We start from the raw sequence: 18755 nt of genomic DNA on the forward strand, positions 1-18755 counted from the left end.
ATAATTTGTTATTCATCATTCTTCTTGCCGAGGAATTTATGTTACTCGAAACTGAATATTAAGCTATAATACATAAGCAACAAGGTTATTTTTTAATCAGACATAACAAGGTTTGAAAATACAGTTTTTTAAATAAGGGTTAATAGGTTTTTTCCCGTGCAATTTTAGCAGTTTTGTTTCATTCCCTGTAATATATTTTTTTCGATTATCCTATGTAATGTTAAGATTCTATCCTTTTAGGCCCTCATAGAATATTTTGTCTTTAAGATTCCCTAAAAATGATGATGTGACATGCTTAATGAGGGAGGTAAATCAAAATTTGCTAACATTTACAAGAGGGCAAAATGACGGAATCTTAACCAAATTTATCAGATATCCAATCCAAACTCGTAGTTGGAAGAGAATATCGAATTTTCTTTTTTGGAAGTATCGGATTCATAGATTTTCTTATATAAGGGAATTAGGTTGCACTACATCTCCTTACAAAACTACCTACCCACACCTATCTCTCATTGATCCTTATTCTTCTTATTTTCATTCTACGTTTTTCAAACTTACTAAATGTCTCATTTTTCTCCCAATCATTTTGAAGGCATGCCTTATTTTTCTCCCGATAATATTCCCGATGATATTGAAGGTATGACTGAACTCCTTATATTATTAATTAAGTTACTTTTATTACTCAACCATTATTACTTGCATATATAATATAAATGATAGTAATTGTAACTAATTTCATAATAATGTGTTTAATAAAAACAACTAATCTTTATAAAAGGACCTAGAATGACATTTATATTGAAATAAATCGATGCAATACTTTCGATAATTAATTGGCATCTTAATTAATTATAATAATTTGTTTTATATGTAGTTGAGCATTTCAAGTGGTTTGTAATGAGAGACTATTGGGATGATGTTGTTACATATTACAAAGGAAACAAATTTTATCACAAGGTAAAAGTGAAGGGAAGAGGAACTGCAATACATGTAGCAGTAAGCAATGGTGAGAAAGTGGCTGTGAAAAAGCTTGTAAGTGTAATAGTGGATATGTGGAATAATAATGATGAAATTCATCCATTAAGAGAGTTGGATGATGATGAAAGTCGTGCTACACCTCTTCACCTTGCAGCATATAGAGGATTCACAAGTATGTGTGAATGTATAATTGGAAAAAATGGTGAAAGAAAGCATTTGGTGTATGAAGAAAATGATAATGAGGAAACACCACTTTTTTGGGCTGTGCTAGGACACAGAAAAAGAACTTTTGTTTACCTATATCAATTTGCACAACAAAATGTCAATATTGTTAAGGATAAATATGACACTACCATCCTTCATGTTGCCATTAGGAGAGAAATGTTCGGTTAGTTCATCTTTTTCATATATCTATCTAGTTTATTTATTTGTTTCAGATAAAATCAAAGTGACTAAAATATTCATGTTTCTAGATCTGCAATGTTGATACTCAAATCTTTGATTAATTGACTAAAACCGATTTTTTAATAGAATTCAAATGAACAACGTAAAAAATACACGAAATCCAACAATGCCACACAAGACAACTAGGCATGTCAAAATAACCAATAGAAAAACCGATTTGACTGGGTTTAGGTTCAAGTTTGAGTTTAATAGAAAACAAAAATGAGTATGATATCTTAGTCATATTCAGAAGGCAAATATCCTTCCATTACACTTTTGCTTCAAAATCGGGAGTTAGTTGTCCAGTGGCATCTCTATGAGTTGGGTTGTTGTCTTTTCTGGTGGTCTTGAAGCTGAGGAGTGTCTTTTTAAGAATGAGGTTAGAATTAGACCTCTATTAGGTGGTATCTGTTTTAGTATTTTCATTGATGTTTCGCATATATACGGCACATTTGTTTTGTAGTCCGTCTTTTACGGGTCTCTGTTCATCTTGTGCGGGGACCTGATTATTATTAATAATATATTTACTGTAAAAAAAAAAAAAAACTATGTTAGTAAACTAAAAGTAATAAAACAACTAATATTAGGATTAAGATGAATATATACTTCAAGAATGAAACTCTAAAATATTAAAAAATTCAAAAGTGTAAATTATAGACTAATTTTAATTAAGAAATTTTCCTATCATAAAAGTTAATCTATACTTGATAAAAAACAATTTACTAAAAATTCTTAGTGTGTGTACATATATATCTTCATTCAATAATATATCTATGTGTCTTGTGCAACAGTTTTGGCATGTATAATAATGCATTGCTATGCTAGTTCAAGTATTAGCTCTATGAAGGACAAAAATGGTGTTACTCCTCTTGACGTACTTGCCACTAAGACATCAACCTTCAAGAGTGGAAATCAGCTATCATGGTGGAAGGAAATTTTGTGCTACTGTAAGTAACACCACACACATTTCATTATTTATTATGAGACCAAAATAAAACTAATGAATAAGTTAAGGGACCAAAAATTCAAATTTCATAAGAACAATTCATTATGGGGAAAATAAGGCTCTATTTGGTAAAAATAGTGGATGACTTATAGCTATTAAGCGGATGGCTCCGTTTGGTAAAATTACCTCCGGTAAAATTTAACCTTTAATTATTTATTTCTCTTTTTTATTTCAATTCTTCAATTTATTTTTTCTATATCATTAATAAAAGACAATTTTATAAACTAACTAATAATTTATCTTTTCAATACATCATTAATCATATTTTTTAATTTGTGTAATACGGTCAAAATAATTTATATTTTGATACGGGAGAAGTAACATTTGCCTGCATTATATTTACTTTTCTGTCAAAAGTCATCAATACACAAATGTCTAACTTTCTTTATAAATTTTTTGTTTCAAAGGTTATCCTTTAAAACTCACGAACGGAAAAACTATATTGAATTCGATTCAGAATTCGATTCAGAAGATTGTAGTACGCAGAGGTAAGCTTGTCATTGCCATTATTTAATGTTTTGAAATTAGTGAACTATTCATAGTATTCCTATTTTTTATAAAGTGTGTATTCAATTTTTCAAAAATATAAATAGGAGTATTATCTTTTGTAGTAATAAATATCTGCTATTTTTAAGATTATTAACATGTAACTTCAGTGCACATATTAACATATTACCTATACAAAATTTAAAAGAATATACCAATAGTCAATTATTCAGTGATGATTGACGTTGAACTTGATAGGGAGAACTATGAATATTCCGGTCAATTTAATTTTATCATATTATTTATAGTAGACATTTTGCCATTATATGTTATTAACTTGTATGCTATGAGTTTGTTCGCAAATTTATCCGTTACTTTTTTAGTGATGTTGAATATGTGATTATGTTTGATGTATTTTATTAATGTTCGACATGACACAACACTATTATTATCTACTAAAGAACTATCATCAATATTGCAGATAAAGATGATCAAAATGGTGATACATCAATACAATTAAACTATGACGAAGAATTAGACAAAGAAGACAAAATACGTTTATGTAACTGTTACCGGTCTGTATTCAGATGGCCTATTTTGTCACTATTGGGTATGTATATTAACTGAATTCCTCCCAATTTATTTTAGAAAGATGAAAATGACGAGTCATTTAATGGAGGATTGCGGTTCGAACCCCGGTCTTGACATTCGACCTAACAATCTTAGCATTTCTGTCAATTTTACTAAGATTTGTGGACGAATTCCTCCAAACTTTATGTATGCTTTAATTTGAAGCTATTGTTATAGTGTATAAGTGATATTTATGTTCTATATATCATTCATCCATAGAGTTTGTTTATAAATTCATTTATTTGGATTGAATTATTTTTGAGCTTATACAAAATAAATTATGTAAATAAATAAACTTTTGTGTATTATTCATGAACTTATCATGATACTCCCTCCGTCCCAAACTATAAGCAAAAATGAGTTAAAGAAACATGATGTATTTGGTTAAAGATTTGGACCAAATGCATTCACGTAATTTATTGATTAATTTTTGCTTATATATTGGGACGGAGGAATTAGTTTAGAATAAAACAACTTATGAAAATATAATTTTTTTAATGCTAACTTATGAATTAACATAAAAACTTATTTTTCGCTCTAAAAAAAGAAAACTTATTTTTCCTATAAAAAAAACATAAAAACTTAGTATTTTATTTGCATAAACTATTTTTTCATAAGTTCAAATATAAGTCAATCCAAATAGACCGCAAATAAACTATTTTTTCATCATTATTACTTTTTTTGTTTCATGTCCACGCAATTAATTTTGCAGAAATAGAGAAAATAGAGAATATTAAGAAGAAGCGCTTCTTTGGTGCTCAACTCTTGGAAGATTTAACACAAAATCTTGACTACTCGTCCTACATGGGTGGTGGGGGTAAAGTAGTATTTAACGAAGAACATGAGCAAGAAATAGCAAATATAATGAAGGGTAAGATTTATAAAATAATTTTGACAAAATTATATCTTTAGTCCCTTAATTTAATTTCAGTTAATTATTTAGTCTTTTACATTTTTTATAATATTTTAGTCATTTTTTCGTAAGTATGAATTTCAAGTTTTAAATTTATAGTTTTCTTTCTTTGTTTGCTTTCATTAATCATAAATATATCTTTTGTTGTAACACAAAGAAATTGATTTAAAGTTTGAAATATCATATACAAATAGGATGTCTATTTGATCTGTAAATGGGGATCCTAATTGCGGGGATTGCCACGTTTGGGAACCTGTAGATGGAGAATTTTGGGGATTAGGACAAAATTTTATCCCCCCGCCTTGTGGAGACTTTGTTCCAGAAAATTTTATTTATTATTTTTAATTATATATATATTTTTTTGTAATGAGCTGAGATCAATCCCATGAACTATAGCTTACTACCTAAATCCCTTATCAGAAGACCAAATCTAGTGGCTTATTTTTAATTATATTTTCACACAATATATGGATAATTTTGTTTATATATGATTTTTATAATTAAACTTTATTATTTTTTTTACCAGTAGTTTGATTTTTTTTTTGAACCAAATAAACTTACTAGTAGTTTGATTTAAAATAATAGAAATTTGATGAATTTTTAAGGTTGATTATTCCCCGCAAGAACTGTGGGGATCCGCTGAGTTGATGATGGAGAAAAAATATTCTCCGAAACGAGGGATGGGAATACAGATGGAAAATGTAATTTCCTAAACTCCGATCGAATATTTTAAATAAAAATAATTTTAATTTTTTTTAATGTTTGCAGGGTATTTACAAAATACCACAGAGCAAAGTGGCCCATCTGAAATTAAGGAAGAGAATAATGAAAGAAAATTATTAGCAGAGAAAATTGGCATAAAGGACACAACATATTTGGTTGCAGCAAAACATGGCATAGTGGAAATTACGAGTAAACTTGTATCTAAAATGAAAAGTGTGATCCATGAGAGAAACTCTAACAAAGAAAATGTTTTGCTTGTGGCAGTGAAGTATAGGCAACCACAAATTGTTGAGGAGTTGAGGAAGAGTTCATCCATAGACAAGAATGTTTTTAAAAGCCTATGTCAACAAGTTGATAACAATGGAAATACCATGTTACACTTGGCATCATATACACTCAACAAAGAAACTACTTGGAGGATATCTGGTCCTGCCATGCAAATGATGTGGGATATCAAGTGGTATAAGGTAAGGTACTACTACATTTATATTTTCTATAAATTAATACTTCCTTTGCTAATTCATATAAGGAAAATTTTACTGGTAAAATTCATGAAATATGATTGATGTATAAAAAATGACTAAATACTCAAATTATTTTGTTGCATCCCTAAACAACATATATAACAACTAGAAAAAATTGCATCCTAATCTGTAAAAATAAATAAATCCTGTACTATTTTTCTAAATCTAAAGAATTCACAAGTATATTTTTCACTATTAGATTTATATGTTTCAACATATTTTATTTGATCTAATGATAAGATTTATTGATTTAATGGTGAAAATAAAACGTGCGAAAGTTTGACTCTTTCATTATACAAAGACAATTATATTATAACCATGTAAAAAATTATATCGTTAACTAACACTTTTACAAAGTACTAACCTAAGTATTAATTTTGGTAGAACGTTTTTTTTTGGAAAAATTTAACATTAGGATAATTTTTTTGAAAATATCTTTTCTTTTAAAGAAAAGTGTTAATTTTAAGCAGTTTTCAATAAAATTCGCCAATTAAAAAAAAAAAAATTGCTAATTAACGAGAATATAAGAGACACTTTGATGCAAAATATTTTTTAAAGTAAAATAGTCTGAACCCCTTGCTTCAGGTTCTTGGATATGCCACTATATATAGGAAGTAATTTTTTTTTACGAAAGTATATGTAGTAAATTTAAAATTAAAACAATGAGTATTATCGAAAGTTATCTAAATATGATATAAATTCAAATATGTGTTTATTCATTTCGAAAAACTTACACTACATTTGAAGTTACATTAGTATATTATTCATTATAATTTGTAACAATATTTTTAACCCATTCCTTGAAGCTTGAAGTAACTCTTGAAATGACAACATATCTTTTTTAGATCATGTTGAAATGACAACATATAATTGGTCATTAGAAAAAAATGATGTTGAGACTTAATTTTTTTGTATTATAAATTTCATTGGAGAATTGTGAGTTGGATAAACTACTTCATTATCGAATACTCCCTCTATCCTGATTTATAAGCAAAATTATACTTTTGAGATTCATTCAATAATAGATGTATCTGGTGTATAATATAGGTCAGATACATTAGTTTTTCAATGAATCTAAAAAGTTGATTTTTGCTTATAATTAAGGATGAAGGGGGTATGTGATTTATATATTTTTCAAAACATATTAGAACAAACATAACTAACTTAACTCATGCTCAAAATTGAATATGATAAAAATTATGCATAATGTAAATTTTATTTGACCTCTTTGTTTTTTTACCAACACTTTAAATCATTTTTTATTTGGATCAAACACAAGAATGCGACGATGAATTTGCATACCAAAATCATCAATAAATTGTTTCGAAAATCGACTAACACGCTATATACACAGAGATTGGACAAAGATTATTAACAAAAATACTAACTATTCACTGCCCCTCACCACCCCCCATCATACATTAAATAAATGTGAGTGGATGATGTGGCTAAATGAAATATTTTTATTGATTTAAGTGGATTAGGGTTGAGATACGTAATAGAATAACTATTTAAGATAGATAGATTGGAGTCATTTTTACATTGTGATGAACTAGCATTAATATATGTTTTATGTTTTGATATTGTGATGAATGACATATAGTACATCCAAAGAATAGTACCAGGGCATTTCAAATATAGAATCAACACAAACAACAAAACCCCAGGTGAAATATTTAAGGAAGCGCATGAAGTCCTTCTAGAAAAAAGCACTGAGTGGTTGAAAGAAACAGCAGAGTCATGCTCAGTTGTAGCAGCACTAATTGCAGGTCTCTCCTTTGCGACATCAGGTAGTGTCCCTGGAGGAAATGATCAGAACACGGGAAAACCGACATTGGAAGGACAACCTGCATTTGAAGGATTCGCTATATCTTCGTTAATCGGACTTTACTTCTCTGGCACTGCACTCATCATGTTTCTTTCGATTCTCACTTCTCGAAAACAAATCGAAGACTTTAGTATAAACTTGCCAACCAAGCTTCTTGCAGGCTTAACTTCTCTCTTCGTATCGATTGTTGCCATGTTTATTTCTTTCTGTGCTGGACATTTCTTTGTGCTCACAGATAAATATGGTAAACATGATATCTTGTTCTATTTATATATTGTCTTTAGCTTTCCTGTCATATTCTATGCAGCGGTGCAACTTCCGTTATATATTGATCTTGTTAAAGTTATTTGGAAGAAAGTGCCACCATCAAGTGTTAAGGGTGTTCATTTGTAGTGTTATTTGCTCTATTGTATTAATTGCTTTGTGGATCGAAAATTATGAGTTTGGTTTGTACTTTTTTTTACTCTTAGTTTGGTTTCTAATTGAATAATGTCTCTTGTGTGTTTAATATGTTTGGAGTACTATATGAATCTATTGTGGGATTTGACTCCGTTTGTATCATATTATTATAAGTTGTGATAAAGATGATATGAATTTTCGCATTCCATATCTCATATACTATATATACATACTAGTAAAATACTCGTTTATATTTTCTACCAAAAAAAAAAAAAAAAATACTCGTTTATAATCATATAGAAGTTGAGGATCGAACTCCTAACCATTTATTAAAGGGGTTCAAATTTTTTACCACTTTGAACTAATTTATTGTTCGTACTTAAAACATCAATTTATCATAGAATATTCATTTCTTTATATTGACCACTATTTCTCATATTGTATATTTTTGTCATTTTTTAAACAACCCTTTGTTAAATTTTACCAGTTATGGTTATAAGAAAATAAATAACGATTCAAGTGGTATGCTAAAGATAGTAACATTATCAACTCTTCTATAAATAACAGTTCCTTTTCTTCTGAGAAAGGATGGAATATTTTCTTTTCTCACTGGATTGTGACCTACAAATGTTGATGTAAGGTTTGTATTTTTACATTATTTTATTCTATTTATTATAAATTTTGGTTTTATGCAATTTGGTTACATCTCATCTTACACATAAATTTATAAGCACAAACTTAAAATTTTAGAATCAACATTCAAATTAGAATTGATTATTATATAGACTAGCAGCCTATGTAAAAAAAAACATGCATCATGTTATGATAAGTTTGTTAATAAAAGATTTTTGCTGCTAATAAAAAGTCAAAGATATTGTTGGTATTATAAAAACTTCACACCAAATTTTTTTGTATTATCTTTATATATATAGATATAGGTATAGATAACACCAATTATACTCAAACATATTTAAATATAACTAAATCAAATATAAATTGATCTCTAAAATCGGACAAAAATTTGGTTAAACTGCTCTTTTCTGTATCAGTACCCATTATTTGGTTAAACTGAACCAATTGGATAGTTAACCCTCTAAACTAAAATTATATTTGTAATCTTGACACAAGCTTTCCAACGAGTGGTCGTTTACTCAAATCGGACATCGTTTAGTATTTCAAATAAATTGTGGAAGTTGAGGGTATGATGTTGACTTCATGCAGGAAATTTGGAAAAAAATTTGTAACACAAAATTTCGGTTTTTATTAACCGAATTTTTTGAGCATGACAAAAAAATTCAGTTCATACAAACCGAAGTACCCCAAGGGTAAATACAGAAATTTAGGAGTGTAAAAGAAAGGCGGGAGATCGGGAGAGAAAACATCTGAAACCTTTCCAAATATATATAAGAATATTGCTCCAATAGACCAATGGATTGTACTTTAAGGAAGAATAGAAATGGGCTAACATCATCAAGGAAATGAGACACATGATGAAATATGAAGCCTTGTATTTGGAGAAAAGAATATATTTCACTTTTAATTTTGTCACATATACATATGGGTTCTTTCACTTAGTAAAGAATAGAAATAAGAATAAAGTAATATATAGTCTTAAACACGTCAGATCGTTCTGATTAGTCTATCATTTTTAATAGTTGAATTGAGATTTTGAATTGTCAATATTAGTTTGTTTGTTCTGTTTAATCCGGAAAAAAAAAATGGGACGTCATAGGTTGGTCCATTGGGTAAAATTTTAAAAAGAATTATTATTTACATTTTATTTTATTTTATTTTATTTATAAGTTGCAATGCATTTTATAATATTCTTCTACTTTAATCAAAGATAAGAAAAATATTTAATTTAGTCGCTTTGGTTTCATCATGATTCTAACATGATGTTTGTAACAGCTTGTCAATTGGTTATCTCATAAATTTTGTAGTTTTTTTTTTTTCCTTTCACCACCAGTTTAATCTGGTTCAGAGGTTAGTTCTGGCATCAAGTGATTCCAGTCATCTCTCAATCACAGTTGTGGGGATCGAACCGTGACCCTCTCTACCAAGTTCAATGTCAATCACTACTGAACCAACTAACAATTGATATAAATTTTTTAGTTTTTGAAAGATGAATGTTTGATTAATAATTTATTGGTTTCTTCAATAAAATTCAAACACTAAAATAGCGTAAGATGTACAACAAAAAAAAAAATAGCGTAAGATTCTTTTAACACTAAAATAACACTCAAAGGAAGAGAATATCAATTTTTCTTTTCTGGAAGTATCAGATTCATAGATTTTCTCATATAAGGGAATTAGGTTGCACTAAAACACTAACTACCTATCTCTCATTGATCCTTATACTTCTAATTTTCATTCTACGTTTTTCAAACTTGCCAAATGTCATTTTACCACGATAATACCGATGGTATGCCTAAACTCTAGCTCTTTATTATTATGTTATTTTTTTTCAAGTTACTACTATGTATCTCTAGTTATAATACTCTTTAGGATCGTAAAAGTAGAAAATAATATATTTTATTATGATTATGATAATGACTAATAATTGAGAGTAAATAAAAAAATTAATCCATATGAAAAGACCTAGAACAACATTTATTTTGAAATAAATCATATCAATGAAATACTTTCGAGAATTGACATCTTATTTTTTTTTTTTTAACTTTGTGGCTGATCATCTTCTCGGACCAGCTATTGATTATCATCTTGGTAAGTTATTACCTCACCAACTATCTAATCAAAGATTCATTATATTTATTGCATAAATATGTTCTACGTAATTAATTTAATTCTCATTTAATACAGTTGTAAAATAACCATTAAAATTAATGTTATTAATAATTTCTTTTACGCAGTTGAGGATTTCGAGGAGCATGTATTGAGAGACAATTGGAAAGAAGTTGTTGAATATTACAAAAAAGATAAATTTTATCACACATTAAAAGTGAAGAAAAGAGGAACAGCATTACATGTAGCAGTAAGCAATGGTGAGAAAGAGGCCGTGAATGATCTTGTAAGGGAAATACTAAGAATGTGGAAATGGAATGAAAATGATGACGATGACGATGATGACGATGATGAAGAAGAAGAAGATGAAACTCATCCATTAAGAATGTGGAATGAAAGAGGTGGTACTCCTCTACACATTGCAGCATTAAGAGGATTCACAAGTATGTGTGAATGTATAATTGGAAAAGAAGGTGAAAGGAAGAATTTGGTTAGAAAAAAAAATAAAAATGGAGAAACACCACTTTTATGGGCTGTGTTAGGACATAGGAAAAAAACTTTTGTTTACCTATATAATTTTGCTCAAGAAGATGTTAATATTGTTATGGATAAAAATGGCACTACCATTCTCCATTATGCCATTAGAAGAGATATGTTTGGTTAGTTCTTTTTAATCTCTTTAATTATTGCCTTTATTTATTATTCGTTTCTTCTCATTTTTTTTAATTTCTAATATTTGACTTTCTTTATGAATAAAAAACATAAAGCAATTTTTATGTGTAGCAAAGCAATTTTAATTATTTTTTTAAGAAAATAAAACCATATTCATTCTTGTTAGAGTACATCAAGTACAACCAAATATTCATTAAAAATATAAAAGATGAATCTGCGAACAAACTCGAAACACTCAAGTTAATAACATAATACACTTCCAAACCTTAGAAGACATCTTTAAAACGACCAAGATACCTAAATTCAACTAGGTCAATCCTATACAATTAAGAAAAATCTTTGCCTTATACAAAATTGAATTTTCCACGTTGACTCGATCTGATAACACAACTTTTCGAAAAATTCACCCGTAAAACCAGAGGCAAGTTCAAAATAGTGAAGAGTTGTCTTTAAAGTTCAAAAATTTTCAGCAATCATCTTGCCTATGAAGGATGGTATCATTCATGTACTACATGTGGAAAATTAGCAGTCCCATATAGGTTTAGAAATTAGTCGAACTCGTCTGAACTCGACTGACTCAATAAGAATTGGTTCAGTTCAAAAACTTCATCTACCACGATCCCATCCATTTGTAAAAGATGATGACTAGTTTGGTGAAATGTTATGTTTGCTTACCTTTTCTTGCATTCCCTAAAAAAATTGGCCACTAACTCATACTAAGGAGGTGAATCATGGGAGTCTTGCATTGCTATATATAAAACTAATTAAACATGACAAATCTATGTGTGCGACAGGTTTGGCATATATAATAATGCATTGCTATGCTGATTCTAGTATTAGCTATATGAAGGACAAAAATGGTGTTACTCCTCTTGGAGAACTTGCCTCTAGGACATCAGCCTTCAAGAATGGAAATCACCTATCATGGTGGAAGCAAATTTTGTACCACTGTAAGTAACACGCGCGCGCACATAAAATCTTGTGAAATTCATGACTTTTTGAGTATTTACTTTTCTGTCAAAATTCATCAATACAAATGTCTGATTTTATCTTTATAAATTTTTTGTGTCAAAGGTTTTCCTTTAAAACTCGAGGACGCAGAAACTAAATTGAACTCGATTCATCAAAAGTTTGTAATCAAAGGTAAGCAATCAACACATAATATTTTGAAGTATTTTTTTTCTTCTTTTTTATTTATTTTTTTTTATTTTTTATATTCCATGAAATAAATGCACGAGAAGACATATGATTATATTGGCGATGATATCAATTTTCTATGTGACATAATACTATTATTATTTACTAAAGACCGATCATCAATATTGCAGATAAAGATGATCATAATGGTGATATATCAATACAATTAAACGATGATGATGAATTAGAAAAGGAAGAGAAAATACGTTTATGTTACCGGTCTGTATTCAGATGGCCTATCATTTCACTATTGGGTATGTATATTAATTCAATTCCTCTCAATTTTTTTTGGTTGAAAGACAAAATGATAAATCATTTGAAACTCATACGTAAAATAAATTGATAAAAGTTGGAACTCTAAGCATGACGTTCAACCTACCAATTTTAACATTTCGGTCAATTGAGTAATAATTTGTAAAGAATTGGTTCCAGTCATATGATTAGAAGCACCACTATCAAGGATCCATGAATCGAGTTTAGTCTTACTAGTCATGCTTTCATTTGGAGTAACCTTTGAAGTGTTGAGAAGTTCTACCAGAGTTTGCCACTGCTCTTTGCTTAATCCTGTGACGTTGTCTGGATCTCCAACAATGTTAGAACCCAAGTCATGAACTGCATGAGCACGCACGGGACCTTTCTGTGCGCGTCTACTATTTGATCTGGTACCTCCAGCACGGTATTGGCCTCTTCCTTGTCCTCCTACCTTGTCAAAATTTCTGGGACGTTCACCCCACCATTCTGGGTATCCAAATCAGCTCGAAACAACCTGCTTCATCATGACCTTCTTTGTTGTAGTGTGTGCAAGCAGATTTGTTTTTGCTATCACGCCCTTTCATCCTTGCGTTTGCTTGAACAACCAAGGCCATAACTTCTGGTTTGTCTTCCTTACCTCGTCTGATGATCCTCATTCTTTCTTCTTGTACTAAGATGGAGTACATCTTATTTAAAGATGGCATCAGATCTGTGGCTAGGAAATTTGAACGAACTGTTCCATAAAGTTCATCATCTAGGCCCATCAAAAAAATGTGACTTTTTTTTTCTCTTCTTTGCGCTTTGGCAGTTTTGTCGCAATACCACATGTGCAGCCTTTATAAGTGCAGGTCAACACTTGTTCATAATTGGCCAAATCATCCCATAGAGCTTTCAACTTTCCATAATAAGCAACCATGGACAAACTTCCTTGTTTGCATTGGGCAAGGTCCGATTTCAGTTGCTGAATGCGTGGACCATTACCAATTGAAAATCTCTCCTTTATGACGTCCCAAAATTCCTTGGCGGTTTCAAAATAAGATATGGTTGTTCGTAGTGTAGGTTCTATTGCATTCAAGATCCATGACACCAACATGGCTTGAACAGTCAACCAATCCTCCATTATAGAGGATCCTTCTTCAAGTTTCTTTATGGTTCCATCAATGAAACCCCATTTCCTTCTTGCTGTCAAAGATGTCTTGATGGCTTTAGACGATTCGTCATAGTTTTCTTCACCGCACATCTGCACCTGCGTAATGATACTTCCAGGATTGTCATTGGAATGGAGATCATATGGTGAAGGTTTGTTTTGGGACTTTGATTCATTTTTCTTTTTAGCCATAGCAACCGCCAGATGAATTTCTAGGGTTGCCGGGCTCTGATACCATGTAAAGAATTGGTTCCAATCATATGATTAGAAGCACCACTATCGAGGATCCATGAATCGAGTTTAGTCTTACCAGTCATGCTTTCCTTTGGAGTAACCTTTGAAGTGTTGAGAAGTTCTACCAGAGTTTGCCACTGCTCTTTGCTTAATCCTGTGACGTTGTCTGGATCTCCAACAATGTTAGAACCCAAGTCATGAACTGCATGAGCACGCACGGGACCTTTCTGTGCGCGTCTACTATTTGATCTGGTACCTCCAGCACGGTATTGGCCTCTTCCTTGTCCTCCTACCTTGTCAAAATTTCTGGGACGTTCACCCCACCATTCTGGGTATCCAAATCAGCTCGAAACAACCTGCTTCATCATGACCTTCTTTGTTGTAGTGTGTGCAAGCAGATTTGTTTTTGCTATCACGTCCTTTCATCCTTGCGTTTGCTTGAACAACCAAGGCCATAACTTCTGGTTTGTCTTCCTTACCTCGTCTGATGATCCTCATTCTTTCTTCTTGTACTAAGATGGAGTACATCTTATTTAAAGATGGCATCAGATCTGTGGCTAGGAAATTTGAACGAACTGTTCCATAAAGTTCATCATCTAGGCCCATCAAAAAAATGTGACTTTTTTTTTCTCTTCTTTGCGCTTTGGCAGTTTTGTCGCAATACCACATGTGCAGCCTTTATAAGTGCAGGTCAACACTTGTTCATAATTGGCCAAATCATCCCATAGAGCTTTCAACTTTCCATAATAAGCAACCATGGACAAACTTCCTTGTTTGCATTGGGCAAGGTCCGATTTCAGTTGCTGAATGCGTGGACCATTACCAATTGAAAATCTCTCCTTTATGACGTCCCAAAATTCCTTGGCGGTTTCAAAATAAGATATGGTTGTTCGTAGTGTAGGTTCTATTGCATTCAAGATCCATGACACCAACATGGCTTGAACAGTCAACCAATCCTCCATTATAGAGGATCCTTCTTCAAGTTTCTTTATGGTTCCATCAATGAAACCCCATTTCCTTCTTGCTGTCAAAGATGTCTTGATGGCTTTAGACGATTCGTCATAGTTTTCTTCACCGCACATCTGCACCTGCGTAATGATACTTCCAGGATTGTCATTGGAATGGAGATCATATGGTGAAGGTTTGTTTTGGGACTTTGATTCATTTTTCTTTTTAGCCATAGCAACCGCCAGATGAATTTCTAGGGTTGCCGGGCTCTGATACCATGTAAAGAATTGGTTCCAATCATATGATTAGAAGCACCACTATCGAGGATCCATGAATCGAGTTTAGTCTTACCAGTCATGCTTTCCTTTGGAGTAACCTTTGAAGTGTTGAGAAGTTCTACCAGAGTTTGCCACTGCTCTTTGCTTAATCCTGTGACGTTGTCTGAATCTCCAACAATGTTAGAACCCAAGTTATGAACTGCATGAGCACGCACTGGACCTTTCCGTGCGCGTCTACTATTTGATCTGATACCTCCAGCACGATATTGGCCTCTTCCTCGTCCTCCTACCTTGTCATAATTTCTGGGACGTTCAGAATTTGTGGACGAATTCCTCCCAACCTTATGCATGCTTTAATTTGCACCTATATACCCTGCTATAGTGCACAAGTGAAACATATGTTGCATCATTCATTCATAGAATTTGTTTCTACAATTCGATCAATAAGTCTCATTAGATCAAAGATCCGTTTGAATTTACTTATTTTTGTATTTATATAAAACAACTTATGTAGATTCAGATTATGAATATACAATTTTTTTAGTGAGAACTTATTGGTTAAATTACTCTTTTAATCCCTCTACTTATTTTTTGGTTTCAATTTGGTTCCTAACTATTATCAAATGTTGGAAAATAAACGCATTCATAGTACGTAGAACAATATTTTACTTATGGACTTATAGATTAATTAGCATTCTTTTATCACCTCAAGTCACCATTACTTTTTTGGTTTCATGTACACACTTAATTAATTTTGCAGACTTAGAGAAAATAGAAATCATTAAGAAGAAGCGCTTATATGCTGCTAGGATCTTGGAAGATTTAATGAAAAATCCTTACTACTCATACAATGGTGGTGGGGATGCAGCACGACTTAACACAGAACATGAGGAAGAAATAGAAAATGTCATGAATATCAGGGACACACAAAAAAAAGGTAAGATTTATAATAAAAAAAATAAAAACTATCAAAAAATGATTTAAGAAGTAAAATAATTTTATAAATTAATTCCTCTTTCCTATAACAAATGTATCATATAATTGCATTGGTGGGGATGGTGCAGATATTAACAAAGAACATGAGAAAGAAATCAAGGGCACATTGAAAGAAGGTAAGATTTATCTCTTAATAATTAAGGTAATGTGCATGTCTCTCACAAGTCATTAAGTATTTAGTTAAATTTAATGTACTTTAAATATTTTTTTTAATATGCATTTTGGTATTTAATATAAGATAAAAATTTGACAAGAAAAAAAAATGCATTTCCTGCTGATTTATTTGCAGAAAAACGTTTCCTAGAGAGTTTTATGCAGTATTTATAGCGAAATTACCTGCGGATTTTAGTCTAAATCCGCAGAAAAACAACAACTTTCTAGTAGTGTTAACATCCACAGAGGGAAAAATCTTAATCTCAGGTATATATTAATTTAAATGTTACATCGGTGTAATTTGATCTCTTTCATGTGTATGTGAGGGAGAGAACAAAAAGAAAGAGAATTAGTGGTAATAGAATATGAGTCATTTAAAGTCTACCGGTCACTTTAATGTTTTAATGCTCTTAATTCACGGAAAAAATATCAAGAATAGAATAACCATTTATTATATGTTTTGCAGGGGAGTTACAAAATACAACAGAGGAAAGTGGCATAGCTAAAATTATGCAAGAGATTATTTCTAAACTAGCAATTACATCTGACAAGAAAAGGATATTACTTGAAGCAATGAATAAATTATCAGTAGAGAAAATTGACACACAGGACACAACATATTTGGTTGCAGCAAAACATGGCATAGTGGAAATTACGAGTCAACTTGAATTAAAAATGAAAAGTGTGATCCATGAGAGAAACTCTAACAATGAAAATGCATTGCTTTTGGCAGTGAAGTATAGGCAACCACAAATTGTTGAGGGGTTGCAGAAAAGTTTATCATCAAACAAGAAAGTCTTTGAAAGCCTATGTCTAAAAGTGGATAACAATGAAAACACCATGTTACACTTGGCAGCATATACATCACTCAACAATGAAAGTACTTGGAGGATATCTGGTCCTGCCATGCAAATGATGTGGGACATTAAGTGGTATAAGGTACACTTATATTTTCACATTGTGATGAATTTATGTCATTCTTTACAAAACTAGCATTTAAGGTTCTCAGACACGCGAGTCTACTAGGACTTATAAAGGGTCCATCAACTCGACTCGTAAACTCGTACGAGTCTATGGAAAATTAAAAATGATTTTTAAAAACCTATAAGTGACACATATATGACACACTAAAGTTGTAAAGTCGTTTTTGCTTATGACACGAATCTACTCGTTTTTGTTTCCTAGACTCGTAAACTCTACCAGTTTAAGAGTCTACTCGGGAGTTTGACAACCATAAGATTTAATATATATGTTTTATGTTTTGACATTGTGATGAATGATATATATAGTACATCAAAGGAATAGTGCCAGAGTATTTCAGACATAGAATCAACAAAGACAAGAAAACCCCTGGTGAAGTCTTTAAGGAAGAACACAAAGAACTTCTACAAAGTAGCACTGAGTGGTTGAGAGACACAGCAGAGTCATGCTCAGTTGTAGCAGCACTAATTGCAGGTCTCTCCTTTGCAACATCAGGCAGTGTCCCTGGAGGCAATAACGACTCAGGAAAACCGGCATTAGAAGGACAACCTGCATTTGAAGGATTCGCTATATCTTCGTTAATTGGACTTTACTTCTCCGGCACTGCACTCATCATGTTTCTTTCTATACTCACTTCTCGAAAACAAATCGAAGACTTCAATATAAACTTGCCAACCAAGCTTCTTGCAGGCTTAACTTCTCTCTTCGTATCGATTGTTGCCATGTTTATTTCTTTCTGTGCTGGACATTTCTTTGTGCTCACAGATAAATATGGTAAACATGATATCTTGTTCTATTTATTAATTGTCTTTTGCATTCCTGTCACATTCTATGGAGCTATGCAGCTTCCGTTATATATTGATCTTCTTAAAGTTATTTGGAAGAAGGTGCCACCACCAAGTATTAAGGGTGTTCATTTGTAAGGGGTGTTTGCTATATTGTATTGCTTTGTGGATTGAAACTACTTCATAAGTTTGGTTTGTATTTTTTTTTACTTGTATTTGAATAATGTTTGGAGTATAATATGATTATGATTTGACTATGTTTGTATCGTTATAAGGTGTGATAAATTTTCTATGAATTTTCAATTGGTTAATCTCATATCCCATATACTATACATACTAGCAAAATACTTGTGCATAATGATATAGAAGCCGCGAGGACCGAAATCCAACCATCTACTTAAAGAATATAGATTTTTTTGCCACTTAAACTAATTCATTA

At 31.2% G+C, this 18755-nt stretch overlaps 2 protein-coding genes across 2 annotated transcripts; both read left to right on the forward strand.

Annotated features, from left to right (window-relative positions):
• Positions 1 to 482: 482 nt before the first annotated feature.
• LOC123917168 lies at positions 483 to 8134 on the forward strand. Its single transcript, XM_045968823.1, has 8 exons — positions 483 to 637; positions 875 to 1366; positions 2214 to 2369; positions 2836 to 2916; positions 3396 to 3524; positions 4257 to 4415; positions 5226 to 5647; positions 7308 to 8134. Exons 1-8 carry the CDS (start codon positions 562 to 564, stop codon positions 7923 to 7925), a joined length of 2133 nt encoding a protein of 710 aa, XP_045824779.1. The 5' UTR covers positions 483 to 561; the 3' UTR covers positions 7926 to 8134.
• A 2126-nt stretch (positions 8135 to 10260) lies between these two features.
• LOC123917169 lies at positions 10261 to 18515 on the forward strand. The gene is made up of 10 exons (XM_045968824.1): positions 10261 to 10353; positions 10638 to 10655; positions 10802 to 11332; positions 12140 to 12295; positions 12420 to 12488; positions 12674 to 12796; positions 16162 to 16338; positions 16466 to 16513; positions 17017 to 17489; positions 17840 to 18515. The coding sequence occupies exons 1-10, from the start codon at positions 10326 to 10328 to the stop codon at positions 18452 to 18454; spliced, it is 2238 nt and encodes a 745-aa protein (XP_045824780.1). The 5' UTR covers positions 10261 to 10325; the 3' UTR covers positions 18455 to 18515.
• Positions 18516 to 18755: the final 240 nt, after the last annotated feature.

This window comes from Trifolium pratense, linkage group LG3, assembly GCF_020283565.1.
Source record: "Trifolium pratense cultivar HEN17-A07 linkage group LG3, ARS_RC_1.1, whole genome shotgun sequence".
Lineage (NCBI taxonomy): Eukaryota > Viridiplantae > Streptophyta > Magnoliopsida > Fabales > Fabaceae > Trifolium > Trifolium pratense.

Excerpts from the sequence above, each read along its gene's own strand:
- LOC123917168 (XM_045968823.1), top strand. The coding sequence starts at position 562 with ATGTCTCATTTTTCTCCCAATCATTTTGAAGGCATGCCTTATTTTTCT. Across the intron at positions 1,367-2,213 it reads CATTAGGAGAGAAATGTTCG|TTTTGGCATGTATAATAATG; the intron begins GTTAGTTCATCT and ends CTTGTGCAACAG. Across the intron at positions 2,370-2,835 it reads GAAGGAAATTTTGTGCTACT|GTTATCCTTTAAAACTCACG; the intron begins GTAAGTAACACC and ends TTTGTTTCAAAG.
- LOC123917169 (XM_045968824.1), top strand. The coding sequence starts at position 10,326 with ATGTCATTTTACCACGATAATACCGATG. Across the intron at positions 16,339-16,465 it reads CAGGGACACACAAAAAAAAG|ATATTAACAAAGAACATGAG; the intron begins GTAAGATTTATA and ends GGGATGGTGCAG. Across the intron at positions 17,490-17,839 it reads GGGACATTAAGTGGTATAAG|TACATCAAAGGAATAGTGCC; the intron begins GTACACTTATAT and ends TGATATATATAG.